This window comes from Bactrocera dorsalis, chromosome 2 (assembly GCF_023373825.1).
Source record: "Bactrocera dorsalis isolate Fly_Bdor chromosome 2, ASM2337382v1, whole genome shotgun sequence".
Lineage (NCBI taxonomy): Eukaryota > Metazoa > Arthropoda > Insecta > Diptera > Tephritidae > Bactrocera > Bactrocera dorsalis.
In genome coordinates, this window is record NC_064304.1 from 77,446,623 (window position 1) to 77,466,768 (window position 20,146).

At 35.7% G+C, this 20,146-nt stretch overlaps 1 protein-coding gene across 1 annotated transcript in view; it reads right to left on the reverse strand.

Annotated features, from left to right (window-relative positions):
- The window catches only part of LOC105226962 (uncharacterized), a 131,341-nt gene extending 113,082 nt beyond the window's left edge, over positions 1–18,259 (reverse strand). The window contains exon 1 of the mRNA XM_049450239.1: positions 18,022–18,259. Coding sequence (XP_049306196.1) covers positions 18,022–18,110 — 89 coding nt within the window. The 5' untranslated portion in view covers positions 18,111–18,259. The remainder of the gene's footprint in view (positions 1–18,021) is intronic.
- Positions 18,260–20,146: the final 1,887 nt, after the last annotated feature.

Sequence of the window (20,146 nt, forward strand, 5' to 3'; positions counted from 1 at the left end):
TATGTATAGAAATATGTTGTATTGAATTTTATTAATTGTTTAAAGAAACTCACTAAAAAATAAAATAAATCACTTAGGATTGTATAAATTTTATATTACTAAAAATTATTTAATTATTTTTTTTTTTCAATTAGCATTAGTTGTACCATTTTAATGGACTAGACGTTGATCGTTTTATTATTGCTATCACGTTTCATCTTCTCTTTTAAACCATTTTGTGGTTTCGATGATTGTTCGGAGCAGCTCCTTTCACTATAGAACTACCAATAATGGGTAACATTAATCTTAAGTTATTATTTATACTTAAGTTAACTAAATTAATACGCATACATATATTCCACCAACTGTGGTGAGAAAACATTGTAAATATTAAATATTTTATATTAATTGTTATCTGGTCACTCTAATATTGCATATCCACCACAGCATTACTCGTTATTCTAATTCCTCATTTCCCTTTATCCTTTAATATGCTTATACATACATACATGTTAGAACAATTAGGCTTAGCTTTGCCTAAGCCTAGCATCTTAGTTATAGTTCGTTTTTTACATTCGATACCGGCACACGCATTATTTTCTTGTTCGGTTCTTATATTCGCTACCTGCAGACATGCAGGCATTTCACCTAATAAACCACCAGCCACGTAACTTTCTACTCGTTGTATTATATATATTTATATTAATAAATATTTTGTAAATATATATCGTCGTTGTTTTATATCGCGATGCGAAGCTATCAAAAAAGCTTGGTAGCTCAACAATGATAATGTCCGATATGCTTCTTGATGGATTCCAAGTGTTCTGTGTCAGATGTGCGATAGAGCTGGGCATTCACAGAGAAAGTGGAAAATTGTTTCCTTATTCCCTGCTATTTCACTGTTGTTGTGGGGCATACCCATTTTGGACGTACATATGTTCTCCCTCTCCCTGTTATGGTAGGAGTTAGTCTGTATATGTATACTTTTTCTGGAACTATTCAATAATATCCTTGTATATTGCTGCTTTATATATACTCTCTTAGTTCCTCAACAGAGCTTTGCAGGCCTTCTCTATGCCCAGTACTTCCGACTTGGAGATGTTAGCTGAGTTCGGTAGACGGATATAAAGAGATTTGTCCATATCATCGAAATATACTTCCGTGCCTACTCTGCAGTCCATTTTGAACCCGTCGGTATAGACGGAGGGGGTATCTTCCTTCCCTATTTGCCCCTTCTCCAATCTCGTCTAGGGGGTATCCTCACCTGGAAGTATCTTTTGAAATTCAGCATTAGGAGAATATAGTCTGATTTATTAACGTTTACGCTGAATTGATTTCGAATATCACTATGACCATATACTATGGGTAGTTGATGCAGGACCACGTTAAGCGCGTCGGTCAGACATGACTTGATACCGCCAGTAACACCTGCACATGTTGCTCTTTGTATTCCATTTAATTTTCTGATGTTGCATTGTTTCTTTAGCGCCAGCCACCATACCAGTGTTCCATATGTAAGTATAGGTCTAATGACGGCTAATATACATCCACATGATTATACTAGGTTGAAGGCCCCAATTCTTCCTGACGATTCTCAAGTGTAGTAAGCCATATAGGCTTTATTTATTTTTTTTTCTATATTTATTTTCCGTGCTAGTTTGGTATCGATCTCCACCCCAAGTATTTAGACGTGGGGGGCAGAGATAGTGTTATACCGTTTAGTACGGGAAGTTTAAACTGGGGTATTTTATTTTGCTAGTGAATGGAATCACTTTTTTTTATTAGGATTAATACCTACATAGTTCATTGTTCTTAGCCCATAGGTTTAACATGTGTAGTGCTTTCCATAATGACTGACTGTCGAAGGAAACATGTATGATGCTTTTACCCCTCTACCGGTTATTTGGGGCAGTATTTCAACCCATAGTAGCGGGGAGAGGACCCTTTCTTGAGGAGTTCCTCTGCTCACATAGCTTGTTTGTGTTACAGCGCCGTTTGCTGATATAATCTTCCTATTCTTAAGCATCGATTGTATCCATCTGCACACTGTGTCGTTTAAGCCGCCATGCGTCAGAGAATGAATGATCGTAATGTTTGTAATTAAATTTTTCGGATCAAAGTTATTTATAATGTATTTTGCTAAGTTAGAAGGACTGTACTTAATTACTATGCCAAATATGCGCGATCTGTCAACCAGTTTGTTTACTGTAGCTGCTTAAGACGGTACACCTCAGTAGTGAATTGCGATTTTTACAATGGATAAAAATATCGAACAAAAATTATATTTCTTATCAAATTTCGTGTGCGGAATCGTTACGAATGTTGGAAAAGGCTTTCAATGATTCAAACACATGAGACTACGGGTGGTACAAAGGTGAAGGATATGGTGTTTGAAAATCGTCGAGCAAGTGCTAGAGAGATGGCAAAAAAAGCTGATTTTTTTTCAAATAGGGTACGATTGTGACCGAATTTAAAGACAACAAGTAAAAAAGGGCTAAGTTCGGGTGCCACCGAACATCTAATATCCTTGCAACTTGCAGGAATCAAAGCTAGGGTAATACCTTACGATGTAAAATGTCAACCAGAGGACTGAAATCTAAGAAATTTTATATATACATCCACTATACAGGTATATAACTTATAGACTGACCTACATACATATATATTCGGCATAAGATTTGTTAGAAAAACCAAAATCATTATACAAAATCAGCCGGATGTACGAAAATCCTGGTAGCGGCTAGGCCAAGTTTTCGCCCAATTGTATCCATTTTAGGCACAATGATATATTGTTATGAGTAAAATAATTTTCATTGAAATACCTCAAATATTGGCCGATATATCCGGCATAAGGTCAACGGGAAGTTCAAAATAATTATATTAGGTAAGTGGGGGCTATGACCCGATCCCACCCATTTTGGATACACAGAATTACTACCGCAGGAAAAGAATTATGACTGAATTACTATTGCATATCTCACACATTGACTGATATTTTCGAACAAAATTCAAATATTGGTACCGGGGTCGAAATATTCGTTACCTTTTTCGTTATAACTTTTATTGGATTTAAACAATTTTTGTTCATAAGGTAGCTGCCACTATAGACATTCTTCGTGCAAAGTTTTATTCCGTTATATTAACAGCTTCTCGATTTATGTACTGAAAACTGAACGAATCCCAATGTGACATAGAATACCACGTTCCAAATTTTGTCGATTCGGTCGGGTTCCAAATATAGGATTTCATTACAAATGTGGCGGTATCACGCCATCGTCCAATTTTCACACCGCCCCTAAATTTTTTATCCACAGGTGGCCCCTGCTACTGCGATCCCATGTGCCAAATTACAGTTTTATATCTTAATTTAGTCCTTAGTTAGGTCTTTTATAAATTTTCGGTTAACGGCGATTTGTGGGCATGGATATGATCCGATTACGCCCATCTACGAACTCGATTTTTTTTGTACTAAGGAAGCAGCATTACTGCATTGGTGACCCCAGACAAAAAAATAATATTTTAATACGTTTAAATTGCGAAAATTATCAAAATAAGATCAACGGCGGATACTAATAGCGACGTGGAACAGCTTCCTCCGCAAAATATTCCACTGCCGGCGATGTCTGAGGATAATTTTGAGCCTTACTTTTACTCGCTGGAGTTTTGGTTTGCAGCCTCACGTGTTTACACTGATACAGCCAAATTCAACATAGTACAAGCGTATCTCCGGGAAAATTACTAGAGATGCGAACTCTTATTGAAGACACATCTGCAACGTCAACAACGTCGTCTTCAAAGTGTATTGAAAGAGCTTCCACTGGGTGACCGAAGGCTTAGCGATTTGTACAACGGAATGCGACGAACAGCAGGTACCACGCTCAGCGAGAGCATACTAAATGATATCTGTGTCAGCCTCTTGCCACCTTACGCACAAGCAGCTATCATCGCCACTAGCGTTCCAATTAGCGACAAAATTAAAATCGCAGATTCTATCACAAAATGCTTATTAAAGGATGGTGGACAAATTTTTGAGGTAAGATCAGAATCGCAATCACAGGGCGAGTTAAGTGGTATACGAAACGAAATTTGCTGTTCTTTCGAAAACCGTAGGACAGTTCATGCGGAACGTTAAATCCACCAGACCGCCGCGCAGTTGATCTACGTCAGGTGGAAGACCGGTATATTCAAGCATGCATCTTATCAGGTGCCGAATCATTCATTGATATATGTAAAACCGCCATTACGACGCCGTTTGGACTTTTTGAATTTAGTCATATGACGTTCAGATTAAGGGACGCCCCGCAGACGTTCCAGCGTTTAATTAACGAAGTACTTTCTAGGCTAGGCTTGGATTTTATATTTGCGTATTTAACTGATGTTTGCATCGCATCAAAATCGATTGATGAACACAAACAACATTATATTTAACCATTGTATTTAACCGTTTTCGAGATTTAGACGGTTTTCGTCCATTGCCAAGAGCTTAAACGTTTTTTGGCAATGCTCAACTTTTATCGGAGCTTTCTTCCAAACGCCTTAGAGTTGCAAGGCCCTCTATTCGCCATGATTCCTGGAAATAAGAAAAACGACAGCATCAACTAGAACTGGAATGAAGAATGGAATGAACTAAAGACATTTTGAGGCTGCGAAAGACCAACTAGGAAACTGTGTTATATTAGCTCATCCACTATCTGATGTAGAACTTTTATTGTGGGTAGATGCATCCGATTTTTCAGATGGAGCAGTTTTAAATAAAATAGTAGAAGGCAAACTTCAGCCATTAGGATTTTTCTCAAGAAAGTTTTCATCACCTAAAATGCGATACGGTAGGTATGACCGTGAGTTGACCGCGCTATACAGCGCCGTTCGTCATTTTCGTTACATGTTAGAAAGTCGTAACTGCCACATTTACACCGACCATAAGCCACTTATATTCACATGCCGACAACAACTGCATAAGGCTTCAGATCGTCAAGTTAGACAATTGGATTTCATATCGCAAATCACTACTGATATCCGACATGTTTAAGTTAAAAGAAATGTAACCGCTGATCTACTATCACGAATTCAATCACTTACGACTGTCATTATTGACTACGACGCCGTCGCCGTAGACCAAGAGCACGGCGAAGAGCTACTAGCACAACTAAATGGCAGCATTCGACACTCACTAAAATTAAAATCTTTTATGTTACCTCCAAGTACAAAAAAGGATTTTTGTGATATATCCACAAGACAAATTCGTCCCTTTGTAACATCAAAATTTACTTCGGGCTTCACACAATCTGTCGCACCCCGGAACGCGTGCTACGCTCAAGATGATGGTCGACAGATTCGCATGGCCAGGCATTGCGAAAGATACTAGATCCTGTACTAGATGTTGCATACAGTGCCAACGATGTAAAGCCATTCGACACAACAAATGCATATTCCAACGCAGAATAAATCCCAGTAGCCCATTCGGACATTTGCATATTGACATTGTCGGCCCATTTCCAATGACGGATTGCAACCGATATTGCTTAACCATAACCGATCAATTTACGCGATGGCCAGATGCCATTCCGATTCCCAACCTGACAGCTCCAGTTGTAATAAAGGCCTTGCTAACCGGCTAGATTTCCCGTTTTGGAGTACCCATCGACATAACGACGGATCTCGGTCGTCTATTCGAATGTGCCATGTTTAAACAATTGCTAAACTATTTGAGAGTGACCCATTTAAAAACAACGCCGTATCATCCACAATGTAATAGACTAATAGAACGATGGCATCGCTCATTAAAGTCTGCCATTTTATGTAATAAAGTGGATCAGTGGACCACCTATTTACCTCGTATAGTACTTGTACTGCGTTCAAAATATAAAGACGACATCGGGTCTACTCCTTCTGAATCAGAGCTTTTCATCGAACAACCCAGCAACCAGAGCCAAATAGAAATCTTAGTGGAGCTACGTGGTATCATGCGAGACCTCCGTCCTGTTAGTACAGCTTGGCACACTAACCAAAAAGTTTTCGTTCATGGCAATCCCAAGTCTTGTGATCTGGTCTTCATCCGCGAAGATTCAGTCAGATCGGTATTATCAGCAACTTATATGGGACCCTACAAAGTTTTGAGCCGCTTACCTAAGTATTTCGAAGTGGAAATAAAGGAGAATAAAGTTAAAGTTTCATTCGATCGTCTAAAGCTAGTTTTCATCACACCACCTTCGACTCTCTAGGATGAGGGTACTGAGGCAACACCATAAATAATAATTAATTTTTATTTCTCAACACAACCATGCGTTTTGACATTTTGTTTATAATTTTTTCTATTCTATTGTACGTATATTTATTGTAAATAAATCTTCCCTTTTCTACATCAACTGCCAAGCAAGTAGCACGTGCCTACCTTCGCATTACTACATATAACCCTCTATCTCGATTAGTTTAAAGTGATACGTACAACCAGAGAATATGAAGTATGAATGCGCATCTCGTACAACGTACACGTAGTATGGCGGGTCATACTGGTACAACCCGCTAGTTTGCTGTTAAGTTCACAGAAAATTTGCTCATTTCGCTGGTAACTTTACAGAAAATTCGCTCATTTCGCTGTTAACTTTACAGAAAATTCAATGCACAGACATAACTGTAGCCGAATGACTCCTCGTTTCCTTGCTTCGTTTCTCACAATTTTGGCAGTCAAATAAAATAAAAATGAAAATGAGAAAAGCATAGAGCGATGCCGCGAAGTCGAGCACAGCATTGATTTTGTAGAATTTTCTTGCTACTTCATATTTTTAAATCACTTAAATACTGAATGTAGAGTTTTCAAATTTTTACACGTAAAACAAAAAAAAAAAATCATAAAAATGATGGATATGAATAAACGTACATATCTTCTTCTTAATTGACGTAGACACCGCTTACGCGATTATAGCCGAAGTTTTCATTGGGTGTTGTTTAAATGAGTTAAGCATCCACCCCTTCTACCCGCTAAAACTGGCCCATCCTAATGAAACAGCGCAATTCACCACAGGATGCCACTACATTATAACACACCACACTCGCACCAACCCAACCAACAAAAGCAATGGACAACGGGGAAGCTGACACATTCGATCTCTACCAACCGAGCATCAACACATTCGCTTCCATACTGCGCCGCGATAACACTTCACGCTGCTGTACGGTTATACAATTCAACGATCCTGTGCGCGTTAATTCGATCCGTCAGCAATCCAGAGCGCTACATCGCATCATCGACACACCGGGACACTTTCGCATAACGATCGTCTCTCGCTGCTTCATATGGATAGCGTCTCGTATATGTATTATACATTTTTATTATAAACCAATTTAATCGTAAAAGGAGATGTATGTACATATAATACCAAATCAATTAAAATCGTTTTTAATATAATCTAAAGTACACTTTTGTATTTATTGATAAAGTGGAGGTGGGTGAATTAGTGAAAATACATTTAATCATTTTAAACATGGTCCTTCGAGCCATAGTGACAGGCACTATGGATTTTTAAAGAAAATAAACTAAAACAAAATTAAGTGCAGTGCAGTGAAGCGCAGTGGCGAACAAAAAAAAACAAAAGTGCAGTGCCCCAAACAAACAAAAAAAAAAAACATACCTATACACCTACATACATATATAAATTAGGTAAAAAACTGCGAAAAAGGAAAAAAAAGTTCTTATACTCGTACTCATACAACCAAAAAGACAAAAATAAAAAGAAAGTGCAGTGGAACGAAGAAAAAACCAAAGCTGCTGTGACAAAACATAAACTTCCAAAACAAAATTTAGCAAACAGTTTCAACAGGCAAAACAAAAACTAAAAACATAGACAATCGGTCGCGAAACCCTTAAAACAAAACTTAAATAAAAACAAAGTTAAACAAATAAACGCGCGCGAAAACATAAATCACCTTATAAGAACACAAAAACAAATCAAACGGGCGCGAACAATTAAAACAAATATTCAAGATAACAACAGCAAGGAGGAAGCCAGCTGGAACATAGAACGGGGAACGCAGAAGGCAGTCAACATATGCGCAGACATACACCCTACAAAATATAGTACCATCCCAAGTACCAAGTGAGCGTATTATGTTCATCTTAATTTAATATGTGCAAATATGTATGACCAATATTACAGTTTTATCCAATATAAAACTTGTAATAAAAAATATACTTGATAAAATAAATACTCAGAAATTTTCTTGCATTTGTATCCGGCAATACCTCTTATACTTTATCAAGTACTACGCAGGATTGCTTAAAACTTGTAAGCGAGGGCAAACTATAATATCATTATATAAAAAGTATCACATAAAATAAATTTAAGACACAGATACATACATATTCGCATATTTACCCACTGGAAATATATTTCTCCGCTATACATATTTTTAATATATTTTCATACTATGTATATATGTAAATGTTCATATCAGCAACATAAACAAAGTGGATAATAAACAGAAATCTAACTTCTTACAAATTAACAAACAACATAAAGGGTGATTTTTTAAGAGCTTGATAACTTTTTTTTTAAAAAAAACGCATAAAATTTGCAAAATCTCATCGGTTCTTTATTTGAAACGTTAGATTGGTTCATGACATTTACTTTTTGAAGATAATTTCATTTAAATGTTGACCGCGGCTGCGTCTTAGGTGGTCCATTCGGAAAGTCCAATTTTGGGCAACTTTTTCGAGCATTTCGGCCGGAATAGCCCGAATTTCTTCGGAAATGTTGTCTTCCAAAGCTGGAATAGTTGCTGGCTTATTTCTGTAGACTTTAGACTTGACGTAGCCCCACAAAAAATAGTCTAAAGGCGTTAAATCGCATGATCTTGGTGGCCAACTTACGGGTCCATTTCTTGAGATGAATTGTTGTCCGAAGTTTTCCCTCAAAATGGCCATAGAATCGCGAGCTGTGTGGCATGTAGCGCCATCTTGTTGAAACCACATGTCAACCAAGTTCAGTTCTTCCATTTTTGGCAACAAAAAGTTTGTTAGCATCGAACGATAGCGATCGCCATTCACCGTAACGTTGCGTCCAACAGCATCTTTGAAAAAATACGGTCCAATGATTCCACCAGCGTACAAACCACACCAAACAGTGCATTTTTCGGGATGCATGGGCAGTTCTTGAACGGCTTCTGGTTGCTCTTCACCCCAAATGCGGCAATTTTGCTTATTTACGTAGCCATTCAACCAGAAATGAGCCTCATCGCTGAACAAAATTTGTCGATAAAAAAGCGGATTTTCACATTTCGAACCGAACACTGATTTTGGTAATAAAATTCAATGATTTGCAAGCGTTGCTCGTTAGTAAGTCTATTCATGATGAAATGTCAAAGCATACTGAGCATCTTTCTCTTTGACACCATGTCTGAAATCCCACGTGATCTGTCAAATACTAATGCATGAAAATCCTAACCTCAAAAAAATCACCCGTTACAAAGCGCATACGGGAGCATATGTACCTGCACGTTACCCACTTCGCTTTCGCGCTCTGCGTACTTACATACATAGTATATATAATCATACGGCATAGAATCTGCCTGTAATTTTATACCCTACACTGGGTACCACAAGTTAAATTATTAAAATTATAATTTTAATAAATTTTTCAAAGAAAAGGTTTATCTTAATTTTCCGTAAAAAACTAAGCGGTAAGGCAAAGTAAAATTGACTTTTACAAAAAACATTTATTGGAACGAATGCAAAATTAAAAATCAGATTATCGAAATATGTATGTATATGTATAGTACATCAAATAATAAATTTAAACAACATACATACATTCCAACATACGTACATTTAGAGATGTGCATTTAAACATACACATCTTAGCATCTATTCTGCAATACCACTTGTTCTTTGTAAAACAAAAACCAGCAGGAGTGCTTGCACAAAAGCGAATTGATCTCTCTAACGAGCTCTCAATTGCTTAAGAATAGAAGAAAAAGCATAATCATAAGCACACTAACAATTCGTGCATACTTATGTACATAGCGCATTGATCTCCTCAGCGAGCTCTCAATTGCACAAAACAAAAGCACGTACAAGTCTACGTATTAAGGTGTACCTAAATTCAAAACATTTGGACATCGAATATTTTAATAAATAAAAAGCTCGGTTTTAATTGCAATTTACAATTTATACATATATTCCACACGAAATATATATTAAAAAAAAAAATAACATTTTATATAAATATAATACGATAGTAAGAAAGAAAAAAATCAAAAATGATGAAAGTTGATAATAATCAAAATACACCTGCAGGGGCTACACGCCCAAAACAGGTTGCTAAATTTATTTCAGAAAGTGACAGTTTAACAAGATACTGCACTAGATTTGCCTCTTCACCGATTCAAGAAAACTCTGAATCGTTATTAGAAATAAAAAGCCAAAATCTTGAAAATTTCTGGACTCGTCTCCAAGCGGCTCATGACGCCATAGTAGAATCTGACGATTCAAACGTACCACAAAATTTGAAACAATCGGCTTACGCAATTTACGAAAACTGCTTGGACCAATATGAAGAAACGAAAGCTATGATCTCCGATCAATTAAAGCTCATAAAAGCAATCGCACCTGCTCCCCACAGTGGAGTAGAGCTGCCACAAGAATACAGTCAGAAGGCATGTTCAGGCATCCAACTCGAGTTGCCCGCTTGTGACACAGAAACTTTTTACGGAGGTTATGAAGAATGGCCGTCCTTTCGGGACATGTTCATGGCCGTGTACATAAACCATCCTCAATTGTCACAAGCGCAAAAATTGTATCACCTCAGATACAAAACAAAAGGTCAAGCAGGCGAAATAGTTAAACAGTTCGCATTAAATGACGACAATTTCAATTTGGCTTGGGAAGCTCTAAAAGCTAGATTTGAAAACGAAAGAATATTGGTCGATAAGCAAGTAACGACACTATTAAACTTGCCTAAAATTAAGAAAGAAACAAGTGTAGAATTCATTAAAATAGAATCCACTGTTTCTAATTGTTTGTCGGTTCTATCGACACTTAACATTCCCACAGACAGCTGGGACCCAATTCTGGTAAACATTTGCACCGCCGCATTACCAGAAAAGTCGTTACTTCTATGGGAGCAATCGCTCTCATCTCGAAAAAAGTGCCCAACGGGCAACAAATGAAAGATTTTCTCACCACCCAATATGAAATTGCGGAAAGGTTAGAAGAAAAAATACTCAAATCTAAGAACAAACACGACCAGAATGAAAGCCTAAATAGACCCCAAGTTAGTAACAAAATCAATTCAAACCAAAACTTTTACAAAACGCAATCGTTCACATCCGAACAGAAAAAACATACGTCATGCGAACTATGTAAAAGAGGGCATAAACTTATATCTTGCCAGAGGTTTAAAAACTTAAATATTAACGAAAGGAACAACTTTGTCAGATCAAAAAGACTCTGTACAAACTGCTTGTCCAATACACATAATCTTAAAAATTGCAGAAGCAAATTTAACTGCTTATATTGTCATAAAAGACATCATACAATGCTTCATTACAGCAGATATCCGATCTCTCTCCAAAGAAGCGCTTTTCCAAAATTAACCACGGGTTCAATTGCAAAAGCAAATCACGAACGCCAAAATACTAAAAATTGCCAAGAGACACCATGTTGCTCAAAGGCACAAAAAGTTCAAACGTTGCACAGCGAAACACAAAGCGGACTAGTTACCGAACTAGTTACAACCATACCAACTCAAGTTGAGTGCAATACAAATAAAAACCTTAATTCACAATCAAGGAATTTTCAAACTCTAGAAGATCAGTATTGTGAAGACTTCTCTAAAGCTACAACTACTCGATCAAATAATGGCCGGTACGTCGTACGACAACCACTAGAGCCACAATTTTCGAATACCCCACATAATGGTAGAAAAAACAAGGTCAGATTCCCTCTGACAACCTCATATAAAACCAAAAATATATGTTCGTAACTTTTCGACCCCGCAGGATGGCTTTCGCCAATAATGATACAAAAATCCTACTTAAAAAAATCTCAAGCTATGTGGCGCGGTACTAAACGCCAAATTAGTGCATACATAAAAACTTAAATATAACACAGTTGTATCAAAAGTCGAAAAATCGACATTTTTCGCAAATTTTCAAAATAAATAAAATCTTAAACAAAATTAAGGTTCAACTAGCACCATATGCCCAATGCGATAGTGTGACGCACCTAGACTTACAAAAAGCAAAGGTCGTTCTTATCATTCTTACATAAGCGCTCCTCATAAGAGTAGTGGATGTTAATCTGTTGTACAACATGAACATCCCACTTAAAAAGTTATAATTTTAAATGAAGCCGTTCGCAATTACCGGCCACTCTCTCGCAAGATCCCTCTAATCCCACAGCTCGAACCTCAAACCTGAAAAGCACGCACTCTGGCCATATCTGAGTCAGACGTGGTGTCCCTACATTTCATAATAATAAAAAAAAAGAAAACCTGCAAACAATTGCCAATAAACCGATCTAAGGAAAATTCCAATAAAAATTATATATAATTCTTCCATAAAAGAATCAACCACAAACGGTTCTTATAGGAATATGTTTAGAAACACCGTTTTTAGCATTTACCCGTACTCTGCGCCCTCGGGTACTTTACCAGAAGTACTTCGAAATACATACAACCGCATATATGGTACATACGTGTAAAACTAGGCAAAATATTCGCCTAGGGGGCCCAGGATGTTTAAATGAGTTAAGCATCCACCCCTTCTACCCGCTAAAACTGGCCCATCCTAATGAAACAGCGCAATTCACCACAGGATGCCACTACATTATAACACACCACACTCGCACCAACCCAACCAACAAAAGCAATGGACAACGGGGAAGCTGACACATTCGATCTCTACCAACCGAGCATCAACACATTCGCTTCCATACTGCGCCGCGATAACACTTCACGCTGCTGTACGGTTATACAATTCAACGATCCTGTGCGCGTTAATTCGATCCGTCAGCAATCCAGAGCGCTACATCGCATCATCGACACACCGGGACACTTTCGCATAACGATCGTCTCTCGCTGCTTCATATGGATAGCGTCTCGTATATGTATTATACATTTTTATTATAAACCAATTTAATCGTAAAAGGAGATGTATGTACATATAATACCAAATCAATTAAAATCGTTTTTAATATAATCTAAAGTACACTTTTGTATTTATTGATAAAGTGGAGGTGGGTGAATTAGTGAAAATACATTTAATCATTTTAAACAGGTGTTTTTTTTTACGTGGCGGGTCCCAAACTTAGCGCACAACCCTATGTAGGTTGCCTTTCGCCTTCTCACTTTAGCTCGCCTTAAAACGGATGTTCTTAGGCTACCCAGAGGATACTTGGCCAAAGACCGGAAGTCGTGAGCTGCTTGAGCCATATGTAAAAGAATCGTTTCTGGCCACTCCCAACTGAATGGCGATCAGAGAACTTTCCTCACTTGCGTGAACTTCTACACATGACCCCATCCTCCGTTCGTACATATATATGTGATATTATTTATATGTCTGCTGTAAAATTAAATTTATACATAAATATGTATTAATAGTTATAATCATAAAAAGAAAGCAAACATATAGTTTATTATAAATTTTATATAAATTAATTAATTGTTTCAATTGTAAATAAAAAATAAAATATTAACATCTATTGACCAGCAATAATTTTTAATTTTCTTTGTTTCGAACTTCCTTTTTGCACAGCCCAAATGCAGTGTTTTCTTAAAAGTATTAATAACATAAAATCTAAAATGTCTAGTCTATGGTTACAGCACTCCCCACTGAACCATTCAGGAGTAGAATTTTTGCATGAAAATGGAGTAGGAGGCATGAAAGCCTTTATGCCTAATTTCTCAGGCTCTAATTTAAAAATTTGTTGAAAAATTATGACATGTTTTACACTAGCACTCATAAGGGCTTCCGATGCAGCAACGAGATTACCGAAATCTGTAAGTGATTGCTAGTTTTTGTAATTACCTGATCCATTGAATCCTGCGTCTCTTCACAGTTGCTAAATGAACTATTTTTTTTATAATTTTGAAAGCCAATAACCTGGTTAAAATATTATTCAGCTCAGCTACAGAGGGGTTGGTATTATTACCGCCTTTTTGTCTTAATACAGCAAATCTATTTTCTAATTTGTCTTGGTTTAAAGATTTTGTCATAATGAAAAATTTTTCTGAATTATCTTTTAATATTTCTCGACGACTAGAAGGGCAGATTTTAATGATAATTTCATCTAAAAAATATACTCTTTTTTTCGTCGACAGATTTAACTCCCTCTAAGTAGCATAAGAATAATTGAATAAATTTATGTGGTTCTTTGTTGAGTTGAATAGCAGACCGATAACAATTATCTGAGTATAATGATCCACTATTCATGCAGTCAAAAATTTTGTCAATTTTTGAAATAAATTCAGCCGTTGATAAAGCTATCGCTTGTGGACTTTGCTTGAAACCCGATGTATCGCAAATAGTTTTAATAACAGCTTCAACTGTTTTGCTAAACACTTGCATTGCAAATTTAACTCGCATTTTTTCAAATTAGTTTGGAAATATGTGTTGTCTAGTCAACTTTGGGCACATCTTGGTATTGCAGTTTTCCTCTCGTTCCCACAACCCTTGTATGACTTTAAAACTTACAATGTCATCGGGCATTTTTAGGTCACACTTCAGCAATCCATTCCGTAACGACTTAATCAAATGTGGGAAATCAAACATGCAGTAAATGTTTTTCCCTTCAAAATTAAAATAAGGCTTTTCTGTACTAACCCCAAAATTTGAAAAGCATTTTCGATTAGACGATCCCTGATCGCAAACTAGTACATTTAAATTTATGCCAAAGCTACTTATCATTCTCAGAATTTCTTTAATAATTCCACATAAAATATTTGAGGTTAATCCGTTCTCAGAAACAAAATAATTTAAAATTGAACTCCAATTAGAGAACATTGATTTCAGCATAAAAACGCATACCTGCTTACCATTTTTATTTGTTCTCTCGAAGCCTGTACATTCAAATCCGTCAATCAAATCCAGTTTTGAATTATATCTTAATTCCTTTCGAATTGCCATTTCGTCCATCAAAAGTACCAAGTGATTTTCATTTTTTTCTTTTAATTCTAAACACATACTCTTGATGGAATCGAAGGCGACATTTTTGATACCAGGTTGAAGGAATTTTATTGGACCCCACCGATTTAAAGTGCTTATGTGTGGCAAATTTAAATTTAATTTATTCCTTAAAAAAGAATAAGTTGACTGTGAAATATAAAATATATTTTGTGCCAAATATTTCACATCATCAGAATATTCCTTTGGCCTCGTGCTTACCAGCAGCTTGCAAAATGTTTTGGACTCAGAACTTATATTTTTTAAAGAGTCAATTGAGTTTTGCAACATCCGTAAATTTACCTCTCTAGATTTCAAAACAGGGAGTTCCTTAGTTCTCAGTTTTGCTTTGATTTTTCTAAACTTCTTTAATAAATCGCTGTTTTTTCCTATAAAAATTAGATATTCTTGTATTTTTTTCACAGTTATTGCACATACTGTCGCTTCGAGGGAAAATCTGATTCCACAAGGTCTTCATCAGAAAATAAATGATCTTCATCCAAATTTAATGTTGGAATTGCATCATTTTTTAAAAAATTTTTACCGCTGAACGTACTGCTGAAGTGATTATGACAAATATAAAGTGTTTTGTTATAATCTTCATTTGCAACATTGCATTTTTCCTGCCAAATTTGACCGAAAATAAGATCGGCAGCGGGAAATTTAAATAATTTTATATTGAGCCAGTATCTTTTTGATTTTTGGCAGCTGCGCACACAACATTTAATTCCCGACCTTGCACTATTTTTATTTGTCCTTGTAGTTAGTATTTTGAATTGCGGCCATACCGTTGCAATTTCAATGTAAATACAAAAACAATTAAAAATTTGGAGTATGTATACAAATAAGTTTATTTGGAACAAGCCACGTAAAAATATTTGTAAAAATTTTAAAGTGGGATCAACCACGTCAAAATATTGATATGTATACAAACAAAAATCAAAATTTGTTTCAAGCGCAAGGGAGCATACATCCATTCACGTAGAAGATCAATCGCATATTAACATATGCACACATGCTCTAACCAGAGCATATTCAAAAACAAAAGTCAATTCAATGCTAAAATTCTTTTGAAATATACACTGCAAAGCGTCATTGCTTCTGCATTTTTGTTTTTATAACAGAAACAGTCAAAAACGCTACTCCCTTCCTTCCTTTTTCTTTCATATCGGCAAAATGTGTGCACAGTTGAGCACGTAGAAATCAGCCATCTTTGCTTTATTTTCATTTGAACAATGTTGCCATTGCTCAATACGCATATATAGTTTTGTACACATCTATGTTTTCAATTACAATTTTTTATAATATAAAATATCAAAACGGAAAACAAACTATTTAAAATAGTTCATATTTTTATAAATAATAGCATTCGACTCTGATTTTAAGTTCAAACTTATTGAACAGATTGAATTATAAAAGTTGATAATTATTACAGTATATCGATATTGGCAACCCTGCGTTGTGAGAGAGCTACGTTTCTACGGCAAAAATCCAAATGCCGTGAATTCTCACGGCATCTACGTCAAAGAGAGAAGGGAGTAGCGTTTTTCACTGTCCACTTACATTGCGCGCCCATAAGACAGGTCGTATAAGGAAGAGAGTAGCGTTTTTGACTGTTTCTGTTACTCGTAAATACAAAAACAGACTTAATCGCAAATACAAACCATTGCTTCTTTCAAAAAGCCAACAACAAAAAACACGACATATTACGAATAGGCAACAAGAATTTACGAATAGGCGCGACGTTCCAAAAGTTCAACTTCATGCATATTTTCGCAATGTAAAGAATATGAAATTTAACATAATTCCGTTGTTCAAGTTCTGCTAACCAAATTCCCCCCGCACCCGAAACTGAAATTTTGTAATTGCGCATTCATGATGCGCATTCTATATTACTTCATATTCTTTCTCACCGTTAGGTGAGCAAAACTACAAGTATAATACTCTGTAGCAACTGGTTACAAAAGTATAAAAACGCAGTAAATACCGTCCATCATCCCTTTTCCCCAGATTTGGCTCCATCTGATTTTTTCTTGTTCCCCAGCTGAAATTGCTGCCCAATGGAAACCGTTTTCAGTCGATCGAAGAGATAAAACCAAATTCGCTGGAGGAGTTGAAGACCATCCCAAAAAATGTTTATAAAAAGTGTTTCGAGGACTGGAAAAATCGTTGGAATAAGTGTTCTACGTCTGGTGCGATTATTTTAAAGGTGACTAAATAAAAGTTTATGAATAAATAAATATTTTGCGCTTTATGTACAATTCAATAGTCTTTAGAGAGCAGAGTTATGCAGTTTGTATAACATACATATGTATGTGTTCAGTTTTGAAAATTTCCTTTATACTAGTAGACCATATTGTATTATTGTTCTCCTCACTTTCTTCCCAAATAAATTGTTTAACTTGAATATTTGAATCAATACGAGTACTTCGGGAACCGAAAGAACACGACCGATTTATGCATAATGTTTAGAGTAGTTTTATATCGTAGTTGACTACGTAGTACACTGTGTAACATCTCTTATATACATATAACACACAACATAGCAATACTCGTATCACGATCTATGTAGTTGTTGCTATACTTACATATTTAAAATGTGTATTGTAATCACTGAATCGTTTTGCAGTCAGTCAGGCTTACATCATACGTACATGAGTATTACATATACTAAGTGTATACAAATTATTCCTTTAGTTTTAATTCTGAACATTTGTGTAGTATATATCTTCTATATATATTAAAGAAATACTCATTTGGTATTATAGTAAGTTATTATGTAGTAAAACCAACAAATTGTAAAGTTGTATTCGGTTTGTACATTTACTTAACTTATTTGTTTTATATATTAATCGCAGCCTTTTTTGTTTTAAAATATACAATTACCTTATTTGTCGTTCAACTGCGACAGTAGGATATATAAAAAATATGATTTCATGCAAAACCACCCACACTAAGTACTTATTCGCGTACATTTTTGTCACAATATCTCCCACTGCGTAACCTAAGCAAGAAAATCTCAAACGACAAAGTCAAATAATTGGTATTCAGTGGACTATGCACATACATGATGTCAGTCGTTATTAGTTCGATGAATTCGCTTTGCATTAAGTACAACTTTAAACTTTGATTGTTATTCCTAAATAATTAAATTATTTGTTATTATACTGGGTTTACACTTCGTAAAACAATATTTTAGTACAATTTATAAAATTTTGGGTTGAGAATCGTAATTTTATAACACACCAAATTGATGCTTAATTATATTTATGAACCGCCTGTGGAATTCGGAGCTTTTTATCCGTCACTTGAATAAAAATTGAGATATTTTGATGAAACTTGATACACTTATTTCTTGGCACCCCAGACCATGGCCCCGCTTACAAAATACCATTAAACGAAAATCTTTGAAACGACATAACTAAGCATTAAATTAAATGCAGGAGAGCTCAGTTATCCAGCGACACCTGTGGGCTAACATTTTTTTAAAACTGGTCCTGTCCACTAAATGGTAGTGTACATATTTTCCAACCCGCTATACTAACTAGCTATATCAAACAAACTTCCTGAGAATAAGTCATTTGTACACCTCTTTTAACTCTGTGAAAATGGATAAAATCAGATAGTAACCACGCCCAATTCTCTATAATGGTTATGTTGAAAATCACTAAAAGTCAGATAATTAATTGGATAAATGCACCACGAGTATTAATTTTCCGAACCATGGTAGTAAAGGAGGGCTTTTTAGGAGCATTTGCAAAAATTTGCAATAGGCGTGATACCAAATACCTTTATGTGAAATCCCATATCTCAGGAGCTTTGCGACCAAATTTGGTATGCGAGGTTACCTATTAAATCCGAAATCGGATGACAACCACTACTTTCCATAAATAATATAGGTTAACCACATTTAAAAATTTTTGTAAACAGTTTTTCCTAATAATACAGATTTTTTATTTCTATAAATATTCCCTCTTTACTTTTTACATAGCTGAATTTTCAAAATATCTCTTCCGAATATACAAATCCGCTGTCATATACATATGTCACAAGCAATATGTATATGACCCATCCTGTTGGCCGAAAACAACAGTGCACAATATTTATGTGGAACCAAGGATTTATCTTGATTTCTCACAGAAAACAGAAAATAGTCTAAATAGCACTGTTCAATGAATGACAAGAAATTAGACGTTAGGACACTTTGGCATGTTTACCATGAATGCTAAAGTTTTATTAGTAGCTGTCTGGTGGTCAAATAAATTGAACACGATTGAAACAAAACTATTCAGCCTTATCACGTAAGATTCGAAATTGCTATCATACAATTCGAACGATTCCTAACGTAAGTACGAAATTCGTAAAGTGGCATTCATTGAATACACTCGGAACGTTTAATTTTGAATGTTCTCGGAATTTTTATACGACGAGTTTTTGCTAGCAGAGAAATAAATTTAAAAAAAAAGAAAAAATAGAAATTTTTACTGAATTCTAACTATTACTTATTTGTTACGATTAAAATAATCTGCAATACGTTTTCTGCAGGTCTAAAGTAATTAGCACCAAGCAGCAATATGCACTAATCATTGAGCTAATACAGCAAAAACCTGAAATGGCGCAAGGTTTTATCAAGTGCCATAAAGAAAAAGCAGCAGTTTTTTGGAAAAATATTGTCCACACTGAACAGTGTTGGTCTTGTAACAGGATAATTTAAAGCTTGACTGCTCAAGTCAGAGATAAAGATATGTTTAACTCCTCTCTCACTTCCAGTGAGAGAGCAATTGCTAAACGTCAAAACCACCTAAACTCGATCAACTGTCAAAGTTTAGGTGGTTTTAACGTTTAGCAATTTGAAAAGAGGGACGACCAGATTAAAATCCCGCCAAATTATTATTCGAATGGAGAGATTTTTCATTTTTTTGTCTCCATTTGTAACGGCCATTAGTTCGAAGAATAGCGAAAGCGAAACAGCACGTAAGTTGAAAGATGTGAGTATATTTTAACTTTTATT